This window comes from Carcharodon carcharias, chromosome 6, assembly GCF_017639515.1.
Source record: "Carcharodon carcharias isolate sCarCar2 chromosome 6, sCarCar2.pri, whole genome shotgun sequence".
In the NCBI taxonomy this organism is placed as follows: domain Eukaryota; kingdom Metazoa; phylum Chordata; class Chondrichthyes; order Lamniformes; family Lamnidae; genus Carcharodon; species Carcharodon carcharias.
In genome coordinates this window covers 59,445,505-59,470,896 of record NC_054472.1, presented here as the reverse complement: position 1 = coordinate 59,470,896, position 25,392 = coordinate 59,445,505, and the positions used below count along the sequence as shown (strand labels likewise).

General features: G+C 40.9%; 1 protein-coding gene across 4 annotated transcripts in view; it reads right to left on the bottom strand.

The window, feature by feature from the left end:
- The window catches only part of rad21b (RAD21 cohesin complex component b), a 55,297-nt gene that overhangs the window by 17,571 nt on the left and 12,334 nt on the right, over window positions 1–25,392 (bottom strand). For 2 of the 4 annotated variants that reach the window (XM_041188963.1, XM_041188964.1), the window contains exons 2-6: window positions 19,080–19,316; window positions 13,255–13,433; window positions 12,643–12,772; window positions 7,231–7,330; window positions 4,961–5,067 (exon numbers count right to left, since the gene is read on the bottom strand). In XM_041188963.1, coding sequence (XP_041044897.1) covers window positions 4,961–5,067; window positions 7,231–7,330; window positions 12,643–12,772; window positions 13,255–13,398 — 481 coding nt within the window. In that variant the 5' untranslated portion in view covers window positions 13,399–13,433; window positions 19,080–19,316. The remainder of the gene's footprint in view (window positions 1–4,960; window positions 5,068–7,230; window positions 7,331–12,642; window positions 12,773–13,254; window positions 13,434–19,079; window positions 19,317–25,392) is intronic. The other 2 variants (XM_041188962.1, XM_041188961.1) reach the window with 1 other exon arrangement.

The following is a 25,392-nucleotide window of genomic DNA, read 5'->3' as shown; positions in this document are numbered from 1 at the left end:
TTAGTTACATGTATCAACCGTTATTCATTTCATTAATAGGATATCCAACATTTGCACTTATATTGTGTAATTGCAAAATCAAACCATCATAGCAACTTTGTTGATGAATATAGAGGCCACGCATTTTTTAGCAGCCCAAAAGAAAAAATATTCAATTTTGCTATGACAAATAATATTTCTAGAATGGTTTAAAGAACAAAGATTCCCATACACAGATTGAAACTTTTAACAATGATCAAAAGCAAGACTTCATTATAAGAGAATTAATAGTAACTACTTAAGTATCAAAATAGCAGTTTTAGACCAACTTGTCCAAAACATTTCTGAAACCACAGTAATCAATGGGCATTTTGTGGCTGATTATTTCTGAACAGAATTATTCTTTTTCTTAGCTCGCTGCAACTGGATCATTGCCAGACACCTTAACAGCTTATATTTTAGTCAGGGGAAAATAAAATGACAACTGACTGATCTAAACTAAAAAGCAAATGAAGGTGTTGTATTACAATATCTCATATCTGATTGCCTGAAGCACACCAGGGATATTGCTCATTCACTGCAATAAACAAAATTTCACAAGCCCATAAGGCAGGACCTATAATCAGGTTTGGCATTTCTTTTCCAAAGGTGGAAAACCCACTCAGAACATTCCAGGTACAGTGAATGGTAGAATCAACTCAAATCCACACACATTTATTCCATAGTTGAACCTCCGGTTAATGAAAAGCACACACAATTTTATCTATGCAAGCGGATATTTTTAGTTCAATTCTTTTCCAAATCTTTTAACAATGCAAAATGTTGCTGAAGTAATCCTCCTACCTCTGCCAGTGAGGTGATCAACCAAACCCTAAAACAAAATAACCCAGGGGTGTTTAAATGTAAGCCACCAAGGTTTACACATAGGTAGGGATGTCCTGTGAGCATTCTTTATTTTTATGAGCATTCCACAAGTCAAGATGGTTTTCAAAATCCAAAGTGAAAGGTTAAGAGTAGAGAACTGCCTCTGTTACTCCAATCTGACTATTTATTTAATGATGAATAATTTTTAAAATATCCAGTAACTGACCAACAAGTTTTCAATTAACAAAGTGACAGTGGTGATTTTCAACAAGGGACAGCAGATCTTTCCAGGATTACAATAGTCTGTAAAACCAGAACTTATACTCCACCATCAAGGCTGGAGTCAGCTAAATGACATATGGTATGCAGCAAAAAGAGACACAATTCAACACCTGCAATGCTATTCATTTGCTACAAGCCATCAGGTCCCTACTGTGCTAGTCTTTTGTACCAGCTAAACACTAACTAAAATACTTCAATTTTAAAAGGTGGAGTTGGGGACCATACGGACACTAGAGCCTGCTCCATTGTTCAATACAATCATGGCTCATCTCCGGCATCAACTCCACTTTCCGCCTGCTCTCCATATCTCTCCATTTCCTAAGAGATCAAAATTCTGTTTATTTCAGGTATTATATTTAAGCAAATATATTCAATGATGAAGCATCCACTGGGATTGACAACCCTCTTGGATAGAGAATTCCAAAGATTCACAATACTTTTAAGTGAAGAAATTTCTCCTCATCAATATTCAATGAGCGACCAGTTATCCTTAGACTCTGCCCACAGGTTCTAGATTCCCCAGCCATTGGAGAAAATCACTCAGTATCTACTCTATCAAGCCTCTTCAGAATCTTGTATAAGAGCAACTCTCACTCTTCTAAAGATAAGCAAATATAGGACCAATTTACTCAGCTTGTCATCACAGGACCATCATCTCATCCCAGGAACTAATCTAGACAACCTTCACTTTACCCTCACCAAAGCAAGTATATTCTTCCTTAAATTTTGAGACCATATGAGCATAAGGAGTAGGCAATTTGGCCCCTCAAGCCTGCTCTGCCATTCAGTAAGATCATGGCTAATTGGATTATGGCCACAATACACTCAGTCCTATTATCCAAGACATAGATTGGAAATAGCACTGATCCCTGTGGCACCACACTAGTGGAGCAGATTGGGCCTATACTCATTGGTAGTTTAGAAGGAGAAGTGATTTTATTGAAACATAAGATTCTGAGAGGGTTTGACAGGGTCTGAGAGAACATTTCCAGTCATGGGGGAATCTAGAACTGGGGGAACAGTTTCAAAATAAGGGGCCTGATATTTAAGACGGAAATGAGCAAGAATTTCCTCTCGAGGGTCGTTAATCTTTGGAATTCCGTACTCCAGGAAGCAGTGGAGGCTGAGTCACTGAATATATTCAAGGCCGAGTTAGACAGACCTTTGATCAACAAGGAAGTCAAGGATTGTGGGAGATTGGCAGGAAAGTGGCATTAAGGCTATAATCACCTCAGCCATGATTTTATTGAGTGGCAGAACAGATTAGAGGGGCCATATGTTCTACTCCTGCTATTTCTTATGCAGTTACATCCTCAAGAAACTCCAGCATTTTCCCGATGACTGGTGTCCGGCTAACTGGCCTGTAGTTTACAGTATTCTCTCTCCCTTCTTTCCAGAATAGCGGTGTTACATTTGTTAGTTTAAAATCTACTGGAACAGTCCTAGAATCCAGGGAAATTTTAGGAAGTCATATCCAGCACATCCACTATCTCTGCAGCTACCTCTTTTAGAACCCTAGGATGTAGGCCATCGTGTCCTGGGGATTTTCAGATTTTAGTCCCTTAAGATTCTAATAACATTATTAATACCAGCAGAAAAAAGGTAAGTTCTTCCCCTCTTATTAGCCCCTTAGTTATGCTCTATTTCTGGTCTGTAATTTGTATCTTCCAATGTGAAGACAAATTATTTGTTCAACATCTCTGCCATTTCCTCATTTCCCATGATAATGTTTCCTGTCTCTGCCCCCAAGGACCAGTGTTTACTTTAGCTCCTCTCTTTATATACTTGTAAAATCTCTTACAATGTTTTTATATTCTTGATTAGTTTATTCTCCCTTTTTCATCAACTCTATGGTGGCCCTTTGCTGGTTTCTAAAACACTCCCAATGCTCAGGTTTATTACAATTCTTTGGGACATTAAAAGCCTCTTCTTTTATTCTAACACTATCCTTGCCTTCACTAGTGATGGATCTTTCATGCTGGGTTTTCCTACAAGCTCATTTTCCAGGCGACCTTTTCCAATTGATTTGTCCAGTTTATATTGAGATTAAAGTCCTCCACAATTATTACTTTGTCTTTATTAAAGCTCCACTTATTTCTTGCTTAATGTTACTGTCAGGGGGCCTATAAGCTTTCCCACCAGCGTTTTCTGATCCTTGTTATTTCCACTCTCCACCCATACTGATTTTATTTCCTGAGCTAAAATCCTTTCTCACTACTTTCTTTGTATCATCATTTACTATCAGGGCTGCTACTCCTCCTTTTCCATCTGTCTGTCCTTTCGAAATGTGTACTCTAGAATATTTATTTCCCAACCCTAGTCACCTTGTAACTGTCTATGTAATGGCAATTAGGTCTAAGCCATTTATCTTTATTTGTGTCACAAGGCCATTTGTCTTATTGCAAATGCTCCACGCATTCAGATTAGGAGCTTTTTTTAAAAAAAAACTATCAGTTGCATGGACCTTATTTGTTCATGCAATATTACTGTTAAATTCTGTCTCTTACTGTCCCATTCGGTTTGTGTTTCCCCATAGACTTTTGTCTTTAGATTTTAAAATCTCCCTTCAACTGAATCCTCCCCCACCCCTCCTCTTTTAGTTTAAAGTCCTAATTTGCCAGCATGTGCATGAGTCCAGGGACATGAAGGCCCTGTTAATCTTAACCACAGGGTGTCATTTAATTAAGTTCTTGAAGTCCTGATTGACACTCAGTCAGATTCACTATCTGGCCAGAGGTCTGTCATGGGAATTTAGTGGCAGAAAGCTGCAACTGCGGACCTATGGGAATAATTCCTGGCAGTTAGCAGGAGAAAGGTTTCAGCGTGACTGGGGCTAAGGCCAGGGCTGTGTTGGTCCAAAGATTCCTTGTGAGGCTTTTATGGAGCATTCCTGCTCCGCATCATCGACAAATTCTAACGAAACTTCCCCCACACCCACAATTGTTGCCTCCTATCATGGTTCTGAAATTAAACTGCAGAAAGTGCAGGACATCTTGACTTCAGGTTAACACAAGTTACAGTGCCAATCACATCACTGGGCTGAGAGTTTTGAAAATTAAGTAGATCAGGTCTGCCTCTAGCAGAAGCCTAGTCACTGGCATGATTGGCCCAAACTACTAACAAGGCAAGTTGGAGCCACAAATAGAATTTTCAAATTTTAACCCCCGCTCTCACATTATTCTTGCAAGGTGAAGGTGTTAAAATCAGAGCCAAAATATCCACCCTTCCCAGTCTACCCTGTTTGAATAACACAAATGCACATCCTAAGCATTTATTATTATATCTATTAAGGAATGAAAATACTATAGTTACAAACATACATACAGGAGAGGATAAAGACTAGCTGGTCCATCAAGCCTGTTATATGCTTTTGTGTAGTGATTTCTACCCACCGTCACACTCCCAACTCATTAGCTATACAATCCCTTGAAAGAGGCAAAGGCTGCACCAACTCCTTAGCTCGCCACACTACCGGCACCACAACTAGAATTCTGTCCAATGTGGCAATTATTTTTAAAAATTGGATATAGGTTCAAATTTTTAAGCGCTTAGGGGAAAAATTGCTTGGTGCTATTTTTAATGACATTAAAGACTAAAATTCCTATTTCTGGTAATGTAATGAAGCAGATAAATGATAATGGATCTTAAATATTAACAGCTTGTTTAAATAACACAAAGCAATTTTATGTAAGTAGTTCTAATAGCACTAACTTCTACTCCTAATATAAATAATGCTAAAGACTAAATTCATAAATTATTAGAGAAATGAAAATATGGAGACAAAAAATTCAGATGATTTGTGTCTCTATGTTGAGGACAAAATCTCAATTCTCACCAAAGTCATTGTCCTGAAGTAAAGTGATGTTGCCCACTTCCTCTCTCATAGTGATCTCTTCCACTCTACTCTGGTTCAAGGTAAACTGTTGAGCCACATCAATATCACTGAAAAATAGATTATTAATTTGGTAAAAATTTTAAATTATGCAAATCAAACTGATTGGATGAGAGCTAGAAAAGACTCAACTCCAGGGCTTAAAAAGATCCCATGGCAAATATGATCAGTAGGAGCACACACTCTTATTACAATTCTGGACAAATTAAGAATTGCAAAATTCATACACAATAACCACCAACAAAATGTCAAATTTTTTTTACAGATGAATTGTTCAGGAAACTTACTGCTGCCACACAAAAGTATCAAGTATCATTCACATTCACTTTCTCTGGGAAGCTAAAAATTGAATCATTATGCAGAAATCATCTGACACCAAAGTTCATTTCACATGGCCATGCAGCAGTGAGGCTAACAAAAAGTGCTCAGATCACGTTTGTGCTAAATATTAAGAACTCCATCGTTTCAGCCTTTTGCTAATAATGTCATAAAAACAATGCTGCAGTTGATGATTACTCTATCTAGATGAAGTCCAAGTATATTTCTGGTCAGCAATTATACATTTTTTGAAATTATGCCAAACACATGCTACACGGCTTCATTCTTTGCGTATTTTTAATAGTGTGATTTCTCTATTTGGATATTCCAATTTGGGATTTTCTACATTGTCTATTCCATATTGATATTTGAGATTGGTTAATAAAAATGTCTAGTTTACAAATTTGTCACATAAACAGAACTATGATCTGCTCCCTTAGTAAAGTGCAAAGGTCAGCTGCACTTGCTTTGTCATAATAACCCATGTTTTGTCTACTCCATGAAACTTAAGCAATGTTGTTGGCTAACAATGTCATTCTTTTACTAAAATATGCAATTCAGTCAAGAGGTAAAAGACTAAATTGCACAAAATGCTACCTTTGCATATCATCCTTGTTTGTTTTGACCTTGCATTTATTCTCTATGGGCCAGTAATTATTTGAGAAGGCATTTCACAACATTACTGATGGAGACCATCTTGGAAACCACGGCTTTTCTCAGCCAAGCACATCATTGCGCAGTCCACTGCTAATTAGAAGTAAAATAGAGCACCCGCAGTGCCTCAGCAAATTTACACAGTAGATAATTAAGCCATCACCACCATGCATTAATATTGTTCAATGCTCAGTCTATATTACACTGTCTAATTTCAGGTGTGCAACCAGTTGGCTTTTGTAGCCCTGGATTAAGAAGGAAAGAGAAAAAAATATTGGCTAGGATTTTCACTCCTAGTCACTGTCAAGCAGCTCTGCATTTCCGTGCAAGCGTTGAATAAAGCCAAAATCAGATTCATATGTAATGCCATGTTTCAATAGCCTGCTGTGATGTTTGTCAAGTTTTCCACATGGGATCATGATCTATTTGGCAACATACTGGAGGGCAATTAACATGCAAGAAACCATATCCAAGAATGGAGTCGATGCCAGTAATAAAAGCTTGGAAAAACATTGGCGAAGAAGTTAATATTTTTGAGCTGTAGGTCAAAGAAAAAAAAGCACTTTAAGTTATTTGATTTTACAGGCTTTTGAAAATTGAGCGTATCTTTCAATGTACATGTTTACAAAGTGATGAATGAGCCCTTTGTTCTAATTCCATGTTGCTTCTGTGAATAGCTTGGCTAATTTTATGCTTCCATATCCTCTCAAAAAAAAGTTAGATCATGTTTGGCAACTATTATATTTCCCCCAACTTATCCTCCTCCTTAACACAATGACAAGTGCTAAGGTATGGTTCTACAGCCAGTAACAACATTGACACCTTGTCCAGATGGCTTTCCTTCACATGAATTTAAGGTACTAGGTTTCAGCAGGTTATTAATTGAAGGTTTTACAACTCAGCTTGATTCAGTCTTCATCCATATCCCCCACGCACACATTGAAATAAAACTACATGATAACAATCAGCACTGGGACACCTGGCTGAATTCTCCACTTTAGCACAATGCCATCAAGGTCAATTGTTCTGTCCTGATTGAAATAAATTAGTGTAGATTTGAGTTATTTCTTGTCAATGTTGTTCATTCCTACATCACTCAGTACCCCAATCTATGACACTTTAAACATCATGAATCATTGGTAAGTTGCCATTTTGAATTATGCACTCTTTTAAATCAATTCTGAAATTATTTTATGGTACAAGAGTATTCACTTCCACAAACATGATTTAAAAACACTTACTCTAAGTCAGGTAACGGCTGGTCAAAGTCATGAAATTCCTCAGGCAAAGTGATTGCATTGTATGCAGCTTCTCGGTTCTCCTCTGGGAGATCCACAACACCTATAATGAAGATATCAAATTTGATGATTTAATAATAGTTAATATGCTGTTAAACACAGTCTTCTAGGAATCAGAAGTCAAAATAGGATAGGGTGTCACATGGACAGTCAATTAGTAGTTTCTGATTAGAGCATGAGAGCTGAGTACCACTCACATCCCAATGGTTGAACATGCTGCTTGATGCAACTGTGTTCAGATACTGTCTATATATCTTTAAAATCACAAAGCAAGATGAATTCACAGTACTCATCTTGAATAAGTGTAGTGGGATTTGTGAATTTGAAATTGATCAAGAATTTGCAAGTCTTCTGGGATCACTCTCACCCATATATGGTACTGTTCTTGTGATTTCAACTTTGAATTTCTTAGTTTGGCCTCAGAATTACAAGTACACCAAGCATGTAAACATTGAACCTGTTGGGCTCCAGTCAGTGACAAACTAGTTCCTTTTATCTAATTTCATATTTCACAATTTTATTCAGAAAATTGATGTTAAATTTGCTTGCTATTTGGAGAGGAGCAAAAGACACATTTCAATTCTGAAGTTACATGTAGGGTTTTTTAACATTATAAACACAAGAACACAAGAATAGGAGGAGCAGACCATAAGGCCCTTTGAGCCTGCACTGCCATTCAATACGATCATGGCTGATCTTGGGTTTCAACTCCATTTCCTACCTGTTCCCCATATCCCTAGGTTGCGAGACTCCAAAAAACTGTCTATCCCAGCCTTAAATGTATTCAATGATGAAGCATCCACAGCCTTCTGGGGTAGGGAATTCCAAAGATTCACAACCCTTTGAAGTGATTTCCCCTCATCTCAGACCTAAGTGGTCGGCCCCCTATCCTGAGATTCTGCCTGGCGTTTTAGATTTCCCGACCAAGAGAAATTATCTGTGTCTACCCTATAAAACCCCTCAGAATCTTGTATTTATCAATGAGATCGCCGCTCATTCTTTTAAACGCCAGAGAAAACATACCCAATTTGCTCAGCCTCTTGTCATAGGACAACACCCTCATCCCAGGGACCAATTTAGTGAACCTTCGCAGTACCGTCTCCAAGGAAAATATATCTTTTCTTAAATGCAGAGACCAAAACTGCGCACAGTACTCCAGATGTGGTCTTACCAAAACCCTAGCAAGACTTCTTTATTCTTGTACTCCAATCCCCTTGCACTAAAGGCCAACATGCTATTTGCCTTCCTAATTGCTTGCTGTGCCTGTATGTTAATTTTTTGCCTTCATTGTACGAGCACACCAAAGTCTCTTTACACATCAACTTACAAGTTTCTCACCTTCTAAAAATATTCAGCTCTTCTATTCTTTTGACTGAGGTGTATAATTTAACACTTCCCTAGATTATAATCCATCTACCATCTTGTTGCCCACTCAATCTGTCTATATCTCTTTGCGGTCTTTGTGTCCTCCCCACAGCTTACCTTTCCACCTAGCTTTGGATCACTAGCAAACTTAGATACATTTCTCAATCCCTTCAACTATGTCATTGATAGATTGTAAATAGCTGAGGGCCCAGCACTGACCGTCCACTATTCACTACCTGCCAACTTGAGAAAGTCCCATTTATGCCCACTCTCTGATTATCTGTTAACCAATCCTCTATCCGTGCTAACACATTACCCCCGACTCCATCAGCCCTTATTTTGTCTATTAACATTTTGTGTAGTGCCTTATTGAAAGCCTTTTGAAAATCCAGGAATATGACATCTACTGGTTCCCCTTTATCTAACTTACTAGTTACATCCTCAAAAAGTTTCAATAAATTTGTTAAACAGGATTTCCCTTCAGTAAAACCATGTTGATTGGTTCTAATCATGCTATGTGCATTGATAATTCCTTTAACTTCCTTAAATATAAATTCCAGCATTTCCCCAACAACTCATATTGGGCTAACTGGCCTGTAGTTCCCCATTTTCTCTCCCCCCTTTCGAGAGGCACAGTAACATTTGCCAACTTCCAATGTGATGGGACCATTCCCAAATCCAATGAATTCAGGAAAATCACAGCCACTATCTCTGCAGCTTTCTCCTTAGGGCATCGACCATCAAGCCCCAGGGAGCAGTTGCATTTTAGCCCCTTAAGTTTCTCCAATACTTTTATTCTGTTGATATTAATTTGACCAATTTCCTCACTGTTTTAGCTCCTAGTTTACCATCTTATTTCTGGAATGAAACTTGTGTCTTCAACTGTGAAGGCAGACAAAATATGTTTCAATGCCTCTGCCATTTCCTTATTCCCCATGATAATTACTCCCATCTCTGATTCCAATGGACCAAAGTTAACTTTAGCTACTCTTTCTTTCTATATACTTATAAAAGCTCTTACAATCTATTTTTGTATTACTGGCTACTTTACTCTCATTCTTTTTTTCCCCCTTTTTATCAACTTTTTGGCTGTCCTTTGTTGGTTCCTAAGGCTTGTTACTGAATTTACAAAGGCAGACCTGGTTTGCAACCCTCAATGGTGAAAACAAGCAAAGTTTTGCATAATGATCAAAAAACTTGGCAAATGATTTTGGGCCTAAAGAGTTGTCATGTACCCTTTCCCCCTCTCTTCACCCCCTACAGAGCAGCAAGCCCATTCTCAGATCTACTCAGCTTTTAGAAAAATGTGGATTATAGACTAATGTTGTAGATGGTAGAAAAATTTATATTGTGTGATCATAGTTCAAGGTTATAGAATCACAGAAAGATTTGAAAGGTTGCAGCATAGAAAGAAGCCATTCAGCCCATTGAGCCTATGCTAGTTTTCTCCAGTTTAGCTTGTCCCACTACCCTACCCTTTCCCCATGGCTCAACAAATTTTTCCTCTTCTGAAAAACATGATTGAATCTGCTTTTCCACCACAAGCAGTGCATTCCAGATCCTAACCAACAGTTGTGTAGAAGTTTTTCCTATCCTCACCCATGGTCATTCACTTTAAATCTGTCTCATCTGGTTCCTGGCTCTTCAAGAACAGTTTCTATCTATTCTGTCCAGACCCCTCATGATTTTGAATACCTCTAGCAAATCTCCTCTCAACCTTATCTTCTTCAGGAATAACTCCAGCCTCTCTAACCTACTCAAGTAACTGCAGTCCCTCATCCATGGAAACAGTCTTGTAAATCTTTTCTGCACGTGCACTAAAATCTTCACATCCTTCCTAAAATACAGTGCCTATAATCGGATAGAATATTCCAGTTGAGGCCAAAATGGAGTTTTATAAAGGTTCTTCATACCTAATGCTTTTGTATTCTGTGCCTCCTTTTATAAATCCCAGGATCCTGTATGCCCTTTTAATCATTTTTTCAACTTACCTTGGCACAAAAACGTATTACTTTGCACTTCTCGGTATCAAAAAAGCTCCTGTTCTAGTACCTTCCCCTGGGGAACCCCAGTGTATGCCTTCCTCCAGTCAGAAATAACCATTCACCACTGCTGTTTCCTGTCACTTCGTCAACTTCATATCCCTGCTGCCACTACCCGTTTTACTCCGTGGTCCTCAACTTTGCTGGCAAACCTACTACATACTACTTTATCAAATGCCTTTTGGAAGTCCATATACACCACAGCAACTACATTCCCTCATCAAAAGACTCAGTCAAGTTAATTACACACGATTTGTCTTTAACAAATTAAGCCACACATGTTCAAGTGACTTAATTTTGTCCTGGATTATCTCTCAAGTTTTCTCACCACCTAGTTTAAACTGACAAAGCTTGCAGTTTCTGGATTAACCGTAACATCCTTGTTCAAAAAATAAGGTGCGACATTTAAAATTCTCCAGTTGTCTGGCACCACCCTCATATCCAAGGAAGATTTGAAGATCATGGCCAATATCTCAGCAATTTGCACCCTTATTTCCCTTGGCATCCTGAGATACACCCCATCAACTTTTAAGTACAACCAGACTTTCTAATACTTCTTCTGTATCATTTTTTATCCAATCCAGTATGTCAACTGCCTCCTCTTACTATGATTTTTACTTTTTTTACTACCTTTCACTACTTATATGCCTGGAGAAAACTTTGGAGTCCCTATATGATAAATACCAGTCTCTTCTCACACTCTTGTTTTGCCTTTTATTAACCTTTTCATCTCTCCTATGAATTTTCTATGATCAGCCAGGTTCTCACTTGTGTTAGCAATCTGACAGCTGTCAGACATCCCCTTTTCCAGCTCCATTTTACTTGCTAACTCTTTCGCCATCCAGGGAGCCCTGCCTTCATTGTGCACCTCTTCTCCCTCATTGGAATATACTTCGCCTGTACCTGAACAACCTCTTTGAAGGCAGTCCATTCTTCAATTACACTCTTACCTACCAATCCTTGAACCTAATTTACCCAGGTCTGTTCTTAACCACTGAAGTTGACCCTCCTACAATTAGATGTTTTTACTCTAATTTGCTCATTGTCCTTATCCATGGCTAATCCAAACCTTATGATAATATGGCCACTGTTCCCTAAACGGCTCCCTACTGAAACCTGACTCATCTCATTCCTCAGAACCTGAATCCACAATGTCTCTTTCCTTGATCAGTCTATTTCCGGCCCAACAAGAAAGTTCTCCTGAACACACTTACAGAACACACCCAGTAATGTAATGGCGCCTCAATTGTTTCTTGACTCAAACCTAATAGATTCTGCCCATGAGCTTTCAAGGCAACTTCCTCTCCAGTACTATAATATTCTCCTTAATCAATGCTGCTACTTCTCCTCCTTTCTTTCCTTCCCTAAGTTTCCAGAAGACCTTGTATCCAGAAATATTTAGTACCCAGTCCTGTCCTTGTCCAGGTCTCCATTATTACCACAACATCATTACTCCCATGTGGGTATTTTTTCCTGCAGCTCACCGTACTTATTTACTACACTTTGTGCATTTACACTCATGCACTGTAAATTATGGAAAAACATTTAGCAGCTAGCTCTGTTGAGACCAGTAACCAATAATACTAGATATTCCATGTCAACAAACTGCAACAGGAGTAGCAAAACTATAGCTCGGAGTTTTAGTAGTCAAGCCTATGAAGGCCAGACAACTCAGTCAGTTTTGCACTTCTACTTATGATTTTCCTTTGTGAAATTTTGGAAATGGCAGTTCTCTGCACTAAAAACAAAGTTCTGCTGATATATGCATCAAGATCTATGCAAATTGACAAGAACACTGACAAATTTTCTAAGCGTTCCTGAAGCTCCAATCCAAAGCAGCCCACAAAGGAAAGCAAATACCTAAATATTTCTTCTACAACTTTCCTCCACAAATTTTTAAAAATATTAAAAACACAAATAGTATACAAGCAAAATACCAATATTCTACCTGGACGGAAAGCCATTTTAATCTTTATGAAGGCTTCATTACAGTCTGCCAGCAGGTATTTGGCTTTTCTGTGATAAATCCGCACCACACCCAGCAAAAGGTGTCCAGAGGTTCGCAAAGCCATCTTGACCTGGAAAAGACAGTGATTACAAACTACTAACAACGAACAATTTTTCCAAATCCTCCATCAAGCATTCATTGTCATAATCTATTTCCAAATGTGGCCAGCAACCATTAGCAGTTTCTTGCCCTGCCACACCGTTCCATACCACCCAAAGACAAAGCAAAGGAAGTTAATGGTAAGTAGTAGCAAAGAATGCAAGAAAAGGCGGAGAAGGTGAAAGAGAAAAATAGCAAGGTGAAAGTACAACCAAAAGGTAAGAGTGACCAACTACACAAGAGATCAACTATACACCCCATCAATAATAGTGTACACAGCTATTAGTGTGATAATTGCATAATAAAATTCCCACAACAAAATGTAACTGCAGCATGAGAAAATACACATACTTGAAAGACAACTTCTTAAAAAAAATGTAAATATATATTTGTAGAATTAATTTTGTTTACAAATATTTGACCCAGATAAAGGGACCTAATTAGAATATTTACCTTTGGAGAAATTATGCTTTCCACGCTGCTTTCCAGATTACATTCAAACACGTGGGCTTTGGTGAGCTTCTTGTCCCAATGGGCCGCAAGCCAAATTTTGGCTAGCGGCCCACGTTTGCTCAACACGAAGTGAGCGTAAAACATCTTCTGCTGTTATCTTTTAACCCAAGATCATAAACCTAAGACAAAGAAAACTGCCAAAAATCAACTGGAAGATCCATTTTACATAACATACACAATATACTTTTCTTTTCCAATTTCCTCACTTCAAAGAATGGATCGTTTTCTGACTGGAAAGACAATGCAATGAATTCCCTAAATGTCAGTATTGGGACCATTACTCTCCTTGCAACATTTAAAGGTGCTGGACTTTGATATATAGAGTGCAATTTGGAAGCTTGTGGAACTTGACAACATAGTGCAAACAGTGCAGAGGATTGTACCAAACTTCAGGAGACAGAATGGGAAGAAACAAGACAATCAATCTAATGCAGTTAAGAGTCAAGTGATGCAAATTGGGAGAATCAGCATGAAGAGGTAGTATAATCTACATGGTACTAGTTTAAGGAAGGTTCAAGAACAAAGGCACCTAGGCATATTCAAAAATCTTTGAAGGTGTAGGGCAAGTTGATAGGCAATTAAGAAAGTGTATGGTATTGTTGGTTTTATAAATAGGCGCATTGAACACAACACAAAAAAACACAAAAACCTTCAGAAATCTTGGTTAGACCTCAGCTGGAGCATTGGATACAATTTTGGGCATCACACTTTAGGAAGAATGTCAAGATCCTGGTTGTTGTTGTTGGAAAGGGTACACAGGAGGTTTACAGGCATAAGGGAGTTCAGATGTGGAGAGATTGCAAAAGCTGGGATTGTTTTCCTTGCAGTAGAGGTGGTAATAAGATTTCTTTATTGTTGTACTTCCAACAATCCCCTTGAAATAAAGGAATATACCATTTGCCTTCTTAATTGCTTGCTGTACCTGCATTCTAACTTTGCATTCCTTGTACAAGTACACCCAAGTTTCTCTGAACATCAACATTCACACATTTCATGCCTTTTAAGAAATATTTTACTCTTCTATTCTTATAGCCATTGAATAACCTTTCCCCACGTTATACTTGATCTGCCATCTTGTTGTCTGCATACTTAACCTGTCTATAACTCTTGCAACTCCCTGTGTCCTCACAGCTTACATTCCCACCTAGCTTTGTTTTGTCAGCAAACTTAGATAAGTTACTTACTGTCTTTGCATCCAAGTAATTAATATAGATTGTAAATAACTGAGGTCACAGCACTGATCCTTGCGGTGCCCCACTAGTCAAATTGAAAATGCCGGATTTATACCTACATTTTGTTTCCTGTCCGTTAAACAATCCTCCATCCACGCTAATACATTACCTCCAACTCCAGGAAACCTTATTTCCCCTAGCGACCTTTTGCGTGGCACCTTATTGAATGCCTTTTGGAACTCTGGGTATACGATAACTACAGGTTCTGCTTTATTCACCCTGCTGGTTACATCCTCAAAGAACTCGAATAGATCTGTCAAACACAATTTCCCTTTAGTAAAACCATGTTGGCTTGTTCTAATTATATAATGCTTTTCTAAGTATATTGTTAAACTTCCTTAATGATAGATTCCAGCACTTTCCTGACGACTGATGTCAGGCTAACTGGCTTATAGTTCCCCGTTTTCTCTCTCTCTCTCTCTTCTCGAATGATAGTGTTATATTTACTAACGTACAATCTGCTGGAGCCACTCCAGAATCTAAGCAAATTTGGAATATCATAGCCAGTGTATCCACTACCTCTGCATCTATCACTTTCAGAACCTTTGGAGCTCGGCAATCAGATCCTCGGAATTTGTTGGATTTTAGTCCCTTAAGTTTTTCCAACATTTTTACTCTGTTGATATTAACTACCTTATTTTACTCACTCTTCTTAGCACCAAGGTTACCCTCTTATTTTCTGGTGTGCAACTTATGTCTTCTATTGTGAAGGCAGACAAAATATTTGTTCAATATCTTTCCTCCTTCCCCATAATTTCTCCTGTTGCTGCTTATAAGGGGCCAATATTTACTTTAGCTAATCACTTCCTTTTTATATACCTCTAAAAGCTCTTACAACGGTTTTTATATTCCTGGCTATTTTGCTCTCAGATTCAATTTTGTTCTTTTTTTTAAAATCAACTTTTTGGTGACCCTTTGCTGAACACTCCCAATCTTCAGACTTACTACTAATCTTTGCAACATTATAAGCCTCTTTTTTTAATCTAATACTATCCTTAACTTCCAGAGTAAGATTATTTTACCAAAGGGTTGCTATATATGAAAAATAGGATAGAACACAGTGTTACACCAGAGGTGCTCATGTGGGTATGAAAGGGGAAGTTCACATAACAAAGAGTGGAATTGGCAGTGTCATGCATGAAATGTGGAGAGGTGCTGTACTAATTGATAGTCAAATAAATAACTGAGAAAATAATAGATCAATTCAGAATAAAATCTCCATGCATAAAACCCTTTCCTATCTTTAGTACATATATTTCTCCCTGTTAATTTAACACTTAGATGACTTGCAAAATTCTGGGTATTTTCATTGAAGTGTCATACTTCAATACTGAAACTAATAGGTTGAACCATTTTGGCTCAATGTGTTAAGCTCTTCACAAATGTTTTTGCCAGGCTACGAAAAACCCTAGTAACCAATTAGGTTAAAAAACCCAACCAACTCATCTGGTACTAGGGCTCACTTTTGGCAATGCGACAGTTGCTTTTGTTTAGGTATGAAAATCGTCTTAGCAGGTGCTGCTAATACTGAAGGTCCTGCTAGTTAGAGGACACAGTTTGTTTGGTGTATAGGCAAGCTTTATTTGATTTAACTGTTAAACGGTGTGCAGGATGGCTAGGCATGATGAATCATTTTTAAAAGGTTCTTTTTTATGCAGTACTGTAATGTTTATATTGTAATGAAGCACAGGTCAAACACACTGTTATCCATAACTGTGACTGTTTTTACAGCACTCTATTTACAATCTAGCTTTCATTGTTTGTTTCAATTGCATCAATTTTGGTGAAACTGATTTTAAAAAAAGAGCTGTAAGGAGTCTTTAATATTTTTTGTTCTGCCTTTTCTATTTACTTGAAACTTCCTACATCATTGGGAAACGTCATGAATTCCAAGACAGGAGAGGCACAACTGAACTCCTTTGCTCTCTTGCTGTCTGTCCATAAGCAGAAGTGTTTTTTTGTTTTAAAATAGGCTGTGGTGCTTATTCAAAATTTCTTGGTTTGTGTAGTCAATTTTTAAGTGGCCTGCAGCAAACTCTCTTAGAATTAAATCAGAAGTTTAGCTTATTCACTACTTCATCATCTACTTCAGCAGCACACCCCTCTGACAGGGGGGCTACAGATTTTTTAGTGCTAGGGGTCCACCTGTTTCCCCTCCAGCCTCTGGAGTCCATCCACTGTCCATAATTGAATGGTGTTCTCAGAGGTGACCACTAAATTGCCACCTCCTTGAGAATGTCTTCCTTGGGCTCACCACTGGCATTTCCAAGTTCCTGACCCAGATTTAGCTTAGCGTTGGGACAGAAGCCCTGGAGTGAAAATTCAGTCCATTCTGTCAAAAAACTATGCTGGACACACAAGAAATTCATTACCATTCTGACACAAGTTAGTTTGCTTCTCCCAATCTACATCAAGTTAAAATCCTTCATAAACAGTACCCTTTTGAAACATGTCCGTACCATAAACTCACTTAAACGGAAGTGGTTTGGGCAACACAATTAATGATGACACTAAACACATAACAAATCACTCTTGACTATGTACTCTCAGAAAGCGAGGAGTTTGTTCTTGTGCATGGTTTCAATTTTGGTGTGCCTTTAGCCCAAATCAAACGGGAAGAGGTATTTGCTGTGTTCAATCTCCTCTACTTCCAACTATTCCGCCACAAACCAGCATCCACTGAAGATGCTGAAACCCTCAAAAGCACACCTAGCTGATCCAGCATACGCATATTGAGGGATTCCAAATGAGCTGTCATACTTTAACATGCAATGTGAATGTCTTGCAGTGTTGTGAGGCCTTAAGACTAATCTGGACATACACATCAGTAAACCTGACAAAGGGAAGGGAACAGTCATCCTTAACAAGCGTGACTATATGGAACAAAATGCACGCCATTCTTAAATGACAATTCCAAATTCATCTCCGTTGTCCCTGCTGCTCAACATGGCCGGACAGCCTTGCTTGTAAATATGCTAAAAAAACACTTACTGGAGTTGTGTGAGAGCGATGAGCTACAGCGTGATATATATGACAGGGTTCGTCCTCATGGGCCGCTATGTCCATGTATGGATGGGCTGTCCAATACACACAAAAGTGATGTCCCTCTGTGACATCTATCCTATCTATGACCAGTTCTGCACTGAATGAATTGACTAAATGGGTGAGCAAATTGTTACAATCATTTTGACCAAGCTTCCCACATACACGGTGAAGAACTCCTTCACATTTGCAAAGGCCATACAGGATATGCATATCAATAACAATGCTGTGTCCATGTGCTCATCTGACATTGCCAGCCTATTCAGCAATGTTCCACTTAAGGAAGCCATAGATATTTGCACTGCAGCACTATATCATGGAGATCTAGACCCGCCACCATTGTGAGAATCAGTTTTCACTGAACTTATGAACTCGGCAATTCGCACAGTTCAGTTCAGTTTTAATGACACCATGTATATCCAAATAGATGGTGTTGCCATGGGATCCTCTGTAAGCCCAGCTCTCACAAACATCTTTGTTGGGTTCCATGAAAAACATGTCTTTGATGGAATGACACCTAACTTTCTACACCTTGTATATTTCCAAATTGTTTGCTATATTTAAATCCACAGCTACATTAACAATTTCCTTACATGTCTTAATGGGCTCCAACCTGCACTCAAATCCACCTTTGAAATAGAGCAGTCAAATTAACTCCCCTTCCTTTATGTACTAGTTGAGAAATCTGCCAGGGGATTCTCCACCATGGTTTATCGCAAGCCTACCTTCACTGGTCAATATACACTTTGGGATTATTACAGTTCCACACGCTATAAGCTTGGTCTTATCAGCAACCTTGTAAATAGGGCCCAAGCCATTTGCTCACCATGCAAGCTTGCTGCTGAAATAGGGCACATCAAAGGCATCCTGCAGGATAATGGCTACCCTGATCAGATTATTTTGCACTGCATATCACATAAACTCATGAATGTCCCTAAGACCATCACTTTCGGCCCTGAAAAGTGCCCAGTCTGTCTCAGATTGCCCTGGAAGGGCAAAGTATCTTGACTTATTGAGAAACAAGGGAAACCAGCTGTTTCATGCTGCTACTGTGCAGCAACAATACGAGTGGCATTCACCACTAACAGGATGCTGCCATCAAGCCAAAAAGATGTTCTGCCTATCACACAAATGAGTTATGTGGTATATTAATTTCAGGGCCAGTGTGATGCTAGGTATGTAGGTCACACATCCCAAAGACTGGTGGACCATATCAAACAGCATGTCCCAGCCTCTGTTCGCAACGGGCAGGGTACAGACCATACCCAATTAGCCTGCACTTGCAAAACTCCAAACAGTGTCCAACATTAGATGTGATTCTGCGATTGGACAACATTTGCTAAATAATCTTCAATGTGCTAAGAATTATGTTGATGACCAATTTAAGATAGTCAGTTGGGTTCACAATGTGGTACATCTATGTGTACTGGAAGCTACATATATTAATACACAGGGCCCTGTTGTTTGCAGACAGAAAGAACATGTACATACCTGTTTCAGCTAAACAAAATAAATGACAGCCATTCGCTGACTCATTCCTCAGGACAATGCCTTGACCAATCAGGGTCACGCTGTCTGGTTTAAATTGCAAATAATTCTTGGCAGTTAATTGTCAGTCACCATCAGTGGTGCATTATCCACGGTTGGTAAGTGGCGTTTCCAATCCGCAATCTCTTCACATACAGTATAAATTGTTTTTCCCCTTATATTGGTATTCTTGCGAATGTCCTGATGAGTGCAAGACGAAAAGTTTAGACGTCTCTTTTTTCAGCAATACTAAAATCCTCCATTAAAACTACTCTGTCTTTACTATATGCTTTTCTAATCTCAGATACCACTTCAAAGCTATTACCAAGGGGGACTATACAGAACTCCAGCTACAGTCTTAAATCCTTTTCTATTTCATAGTTCAATCTTCAATTCAAAGCCTCCACTGCCTGCTTATCACTCATTATATCCTCCCTTATCATGGTAATGATTTCATTCTTCCTATTAAGGCTACTCCCCCAACCATTTTCCCTATCTTTCCTGTAGACCTTATAACCTGATACATTTAGTTCCCAGTCCTGACCATCTTGTAGCCATGTCTCCATAATGTTTACCATGTTATACAGTATCCTCCGAGTTAAATTTGCATTTACAATTCAATTTGTTCTTCAAATTCCTTGTGTTTGTATAAAGAATGCTTATTTGGGCCACACACCCTAACACAGCAGTTCCCAAACCGTGGGTTGTGACTGAGGTGGAAGCAACAAAATCACATTAATCTCCTGACCCGCTGTATTGTCCCAACAATGGGAAGTAAACACTCAAGAGAAAGTCCCTGTGTTGGACACTTTGATTGGTTATGGCTGCTCTGATCAGGCATGCTGTAATGCAACTATGTGTTTGTGTGAATGTGTTAGAGCAGCTTCTCGGAGCAGTGGCAAAGGAAGCAAATGTGGAATTAGCGACTAGAGGCAGCCTGGTCACCGAGGACCCAGGATTTTCATATTTATTTTGTTATATACTGATCTACAATCCATGAACTTTAATAGTTGTGTACTGAATGTTACGATGCTGCTTAATTGATCTCGTTTTTGTTGGAGTCTGGGATCGCATTAATTTTCAAGTGTTAAAATTGGGTCACATTGGAAAATAGTTTGGGAAGTACTGCCTTAATCTGTCCTTTTGCTCAGTTTCCTTTTAATCTCTCCTAGCTTAATTGATCAACTTTTAGTTTTCCCTTCTCTTACAGTGCCTAAAGCACTTGTCCCATGAAATCGAACCCTCTTTCCTAAAGACACATCACACAATCACACTACCTTAATCTGCTTATCCCAGTGCCAATTTGCATGTGGCTCAGGTAATAATTTGGAAATTATAACCCTCACCCTGACACCAGTTGACAACAAACAATGGGGGACTCTGAAGCTCATTACAAAGGATGCTGCCTGCCCCCTAATAATTGAATCACCTACATCAGGCTTTCTCTCCTCCTCCAAGGTGCCATAGTCCACATTCCAGTTACCCTTCCAACAGTTTTATCCTTACCCTCACAAGTACATTGTACCTGTGGGATAGGATCAGTTTCTGTGGTTCCTCGTTCTCGATCTTACCTAGGTGGTTCTTACTCTGTATACTATTGGTCACACCAACCCCATTCTGAACCTGTACCCCTCAATGAGATAAAAACAAAAAAACTGCGGATGCTGGAAATCCAAAACAAAAACAGAATTACCTGGAAAAACTCAGCAGGTCTGGCAGCATCGGCGGAGAAGAGTTGACGTTTCGAGTCCTCATGACCCTTCGACAGAACTTGAGTTCGAGTCCAAGAAAGAGTTGAAATATAAGATGATTTAAAGGTGTGTGTGGGGGGGGGGGCGGAGAGATAGAGAGGTGTGGGGGGGGTGGGGGGGGGGGGGTGTGGTTGTAGGGACAAACAAGCAGTGATAGTAGCAGATCATCAAAAGATGTCAACGACAATAGTACAATAGAACACATAGGTGTTAAAGTTAAAGTTGGTGATATTATCTAAACGAATGTGCTAATTAAGAATGGATGGTAGGGCACTCAAGGTATAGCTCTAGTGGGGGTTTTTTTTATTTTTTTTATATAATGGAAATAGGTGGGAAAAGGAAAATCTTTATAATTTATTGGAAAAAAAAGGAAGGGGGAAACAGAAAGGGGGTGGGGATGGGGAGGGAGCTCACGACCTAAAGTTGTTGAATTTACTATTCAGTCCGGAAGGCTGTAAAGTGCCTAGTCGGAAGATGAGGTGTTGTTCCTCCAGTTTGAGTTGGGCTTCACTGGAACAATGCAGCAAGCCAAGGACAGACATGTGGGCAAGAGAGCAGGGTGGAGTGTTGAAATGGCAAGTGACAGGGAGGTTTGGGTCATTCTTGCGGACAGACTGCAGGTGTTCTGCAAAGCGGTTGCCCAGTTTACGTTTGGTCTCTCCAATGTAGAGGAGACCACATTGGGAGCAACGAATGCAGTAGACTAAGTTGGGGGAAATGCAAGTGAAATGCTGCTTCACTTGAAAGGAGTGTTTGGGTCCTTGGACGGTGAGGAGAGAGGAAGTGAAGGGGCAGGTGTTGCATCTTTTGCGTGGGCATGGGGTGGTGCCATAGAAGGGGGTTGAGGAGTAGGAGGTGATGGAGGAGTGGACCAGGGTGTCCCGGAGGGAGCGATCCCTACGGAATGCCGATAAGGGGGGGTGAAGGGAAGATGTGTTTGGTGGTGGCATCATGCTGGAGTTGGCGGAAATGGCGGAGGATGATCCTTTGAATGCGGAGGCTGGTGGGGTGATAAGTGAGGACAAGGGGGACCCTATCATGTTTCTGGGAGGGAGGAGAAGGCGTGAGGGCGGATGCGCGGGAGATGGGCCGGACATGGTTGAGGGCCCTGTCAACGACCGTGGGTGGAAAACCTCGGTTAAGGAAGGAGGAGGACATGTCAGAGGAACTGTTTTTGAATGTAGCATCATCGGAACAGATGCGACAGAGGCGAAGGAACTGAGAGAATGGGATGGAGTCCTTACAGGAAGCGGGGTGTGAGGAGCTGTAGTCGAGATAGCTGTGGGAGTCGGTGGGTTTGTAATGGATATTGGTGGACAGTCTATCACCAGAGATTGAGACAGAGAGGTCAAGGAAGGGAAGGGAAGTGTCAGAGATGGACCACGTGAAAATGATGGAGGGGTGGAGACTGGAAGCAAAATTAATAAATTTTTCCAAGTCCCGACGAGAGCATGAAGCGGCACCGAAGTAATCATCGATGTACCGGAGAAAAAGTTGTGGAAGGGGGCCGGAGTAGGACTGCAACAAGGAATGTTGAAGGATAAAATGAAACTGGGGGCACGCGCAGCTTTGAAAATGGGTACGGCGGTGCTGCTGGAGGGAGAGGTCGAGTGTGTTCATTTTATACTTCGGCTCATCCGACGCCTCAACAAGAAACTTTTTCTCTTTCTCTCAAGTGCTAAGGAATGCAAGCTCCAACAACTCATCGACACCAACACCCATCTAGGACCCTCCACCCCTGACTGTCCCTCCGTCCCCACCCTTTCTTCCAATCCCAACCCCAGCCGTGTATTCACTATACCCCCTGACCTTCCCCTCTCCGATGCTGAACGTTCAGTGCTCAGCAAAGGACTTAGTTTCATACCCTTACGCCCTCACCTCAATGAATTTCGGGCTCGGCATGATACTGAACTCTTCTTCCGCCGTCTTCGTCTCTGGGCTCACTTCTTTGGGCAGGAGTCCTCTCCCAGTTCAACGGATCCTTTTACCCATCTCCAATATTCTCCCTCCACCTCGACCCCTCCCTCTGGATTCTTACCTTCTCTCGATCTTTTCATTGAGAACTGTCGGCGCGACATTAGTCGTCTCAATTTCTCTGCTCCTCTCACCCATTCTAACCTGTCTCTCTCTGAACTTACTGCACTCCATTCTCTCAGGTCCAACCCTGACATTGTCATCAAACCCGCTGACAAGGGTGGTGCTGTTGTTGTCTGGTGCACTGACCTCTAGCTCGCGGAGGCTGAGCGTCAACTCGCAGACACTTCCTCCTACCTCTCCCTGGACCATGACCCCACCACTGAACAGCAAGCCATTGTTTCCAGGACTGTCACGGACCTCATCTCCTCTGGGGATCTCCCTCCCACAGCTTCCAACCTGATAGTCGCCCAACCTCGAACGGCCCGCTTCTATCTCCTACCCAAAATCCACAAACAGAACTGCCCCGGTAGACTGATCGTCTCAGCTTGCTCCTGCCCCACAGAACTCATTTCTCATTATGTTGACTCCCTTCTCTCTCCCCTTGTCCAGTCCCTTCCCACCTACATCCGTGATTCCTCTGACACCTTACGTCACATCAACAATTTCCAGTTCCCTGGCCCCAACCGCTTCCTCTTCACCATGGACGTCCAATCCCTCTACACCTCCATTCCCCACCAGGATGGTCTGAGGGCCCTTAGCTTCTTCCTCGAACAGAGGCCCGAACAATCCCCATCCACCACTACTCTCCTCCGTCTGGCTGAACTTGTTCTCACGCTGAACAACTTCCCCTTCAACTCCTCTCACTTCCTCCAAATAAAAGGTATGGCAATGGGTACCCGCATGGGCCTGTCTCTTTATGGGGTACGTGGAACATTCCTTGTTCCAGTCCTACTCTGGCCCCCTTCCACAACTCTTTCTCCGGTACATCGATGATTACTTCGGTGCCGCTTCATGCTCTCGTCGGGACTTGGAAAAATTTATTAATTTTGCTTCCAATCTCCACCCCTCCATCATTTTCACGTGGTCCATCTCTGACACTTCCCTTCCCTTCCTTGACCTCTCTGTCTCAATCTCTGGTGATAGACTGTCCACCAATATCCATTACGAACCCACCGACTCCCACAGCTATCTCGACTACAGCTCCTCACACCCCGCTTCCTGTAAGGACTCCATCCCATTCTCTCAGTTCCTTCGCCTCTGTCGCATCTGTTCCGATGATGCTACATTCAAAAACAGTTCCTCTGACATGTCCTCCTCCTTCCTTAACCGAGGTTTTCCACCCACGGTCGTTGACAAGGCCCTCAACCGTGTCCGGCCCATCTCCCACGAATCCGCCCTCACGCCTTCTCCTCCCTCCCAGAAACATGATAGGGTCCCCCTTGTCCTCACTTATCACCCCACCAGCCTCCGCATTCAAAGGATCATCCTCCGCCATTTCCGCCAACTCCAGCATGATGCCACCACCAAACACATCTTCCCTTCACCCCCCTTATCGGCATTCCGTAGGGATCGCTCCCTCTGGGACACCCTGGTCCACTCCTCCATCACCCCCTACTCCTCAACCCCCTCCTATGGCACCACCCCATGCCCACGCAAAAGATGCAACACCTGCCCCTTCACTTCCTCTCTCCTCACTGTCCAAGGACCCAAACACTCCTTTCAAGTGAAGCAGCATTTCACTTGCATTTCCCCCAACTTAGTCTACTGCATTTGTTGCTCCCAATGTGGTCTCCTCTACATTGGAGAGACCAAACGTAAACTGGGCAACCGCTTTGCAGAACACCTGCAGTCTGTCCGCAAGAATGACCCAAACCTCCCTGTCGCTTGCCATTTTAACACTCCACCCTGCTCTCTTGCCCACATGTCTGTCCTTGGCTTGCTGCATTGTTCCAGTGAAGCTCAACGCAAACTGGAGGAACAACACCTCATCTTCCGACTAGGGACTTTACAGCCTTCCGGACTGAATAGTGAATTCAACAACTTTAGGTCGTGAGCTCCCTCCCCATCCCCACCCCCTTTCTGTTTCCCCCTTCCTTTTTTTTCCAATAAATTATAAAGATTTTCCTTTACCCACCTATTTCCATTACAAAAAAAAAATTAAAAAAAACCCCACTAGAGCTATACCTTGAGTGCCCTACCATCCATTCTTAATTAGCACATTCGTTTAGATAATATCACCAACTTTAACACCTATGTGTTCTATTGTACTATTGTCGTTGACATCTTTTGATGATCTGCTTCTATCACTGCTTGTTTGTCCCTACAACCACACCCCCCCTCCACCTCTGTCTCTCTATCTCTCCACCCCCCACACACACACCTTAAACCAGCTTATACTTCAACTCTTTCTTGGACTCGAACTCAAGTTCTGTCGAAGGGTCATGAGGACTCGAAACGTCAACTCTTTTCTTCTCCGCCGATGCTGCCAGACCTGCTGAGTTTTTCCAGGTAATTCTGTTTTTGTTTTCCCCTCAATGAGATGTCTGGAGCAAACTATCCAGGTACTGTTCCCCACCCATCTCTGTCAAAACATATCCAACTTGTTCAAA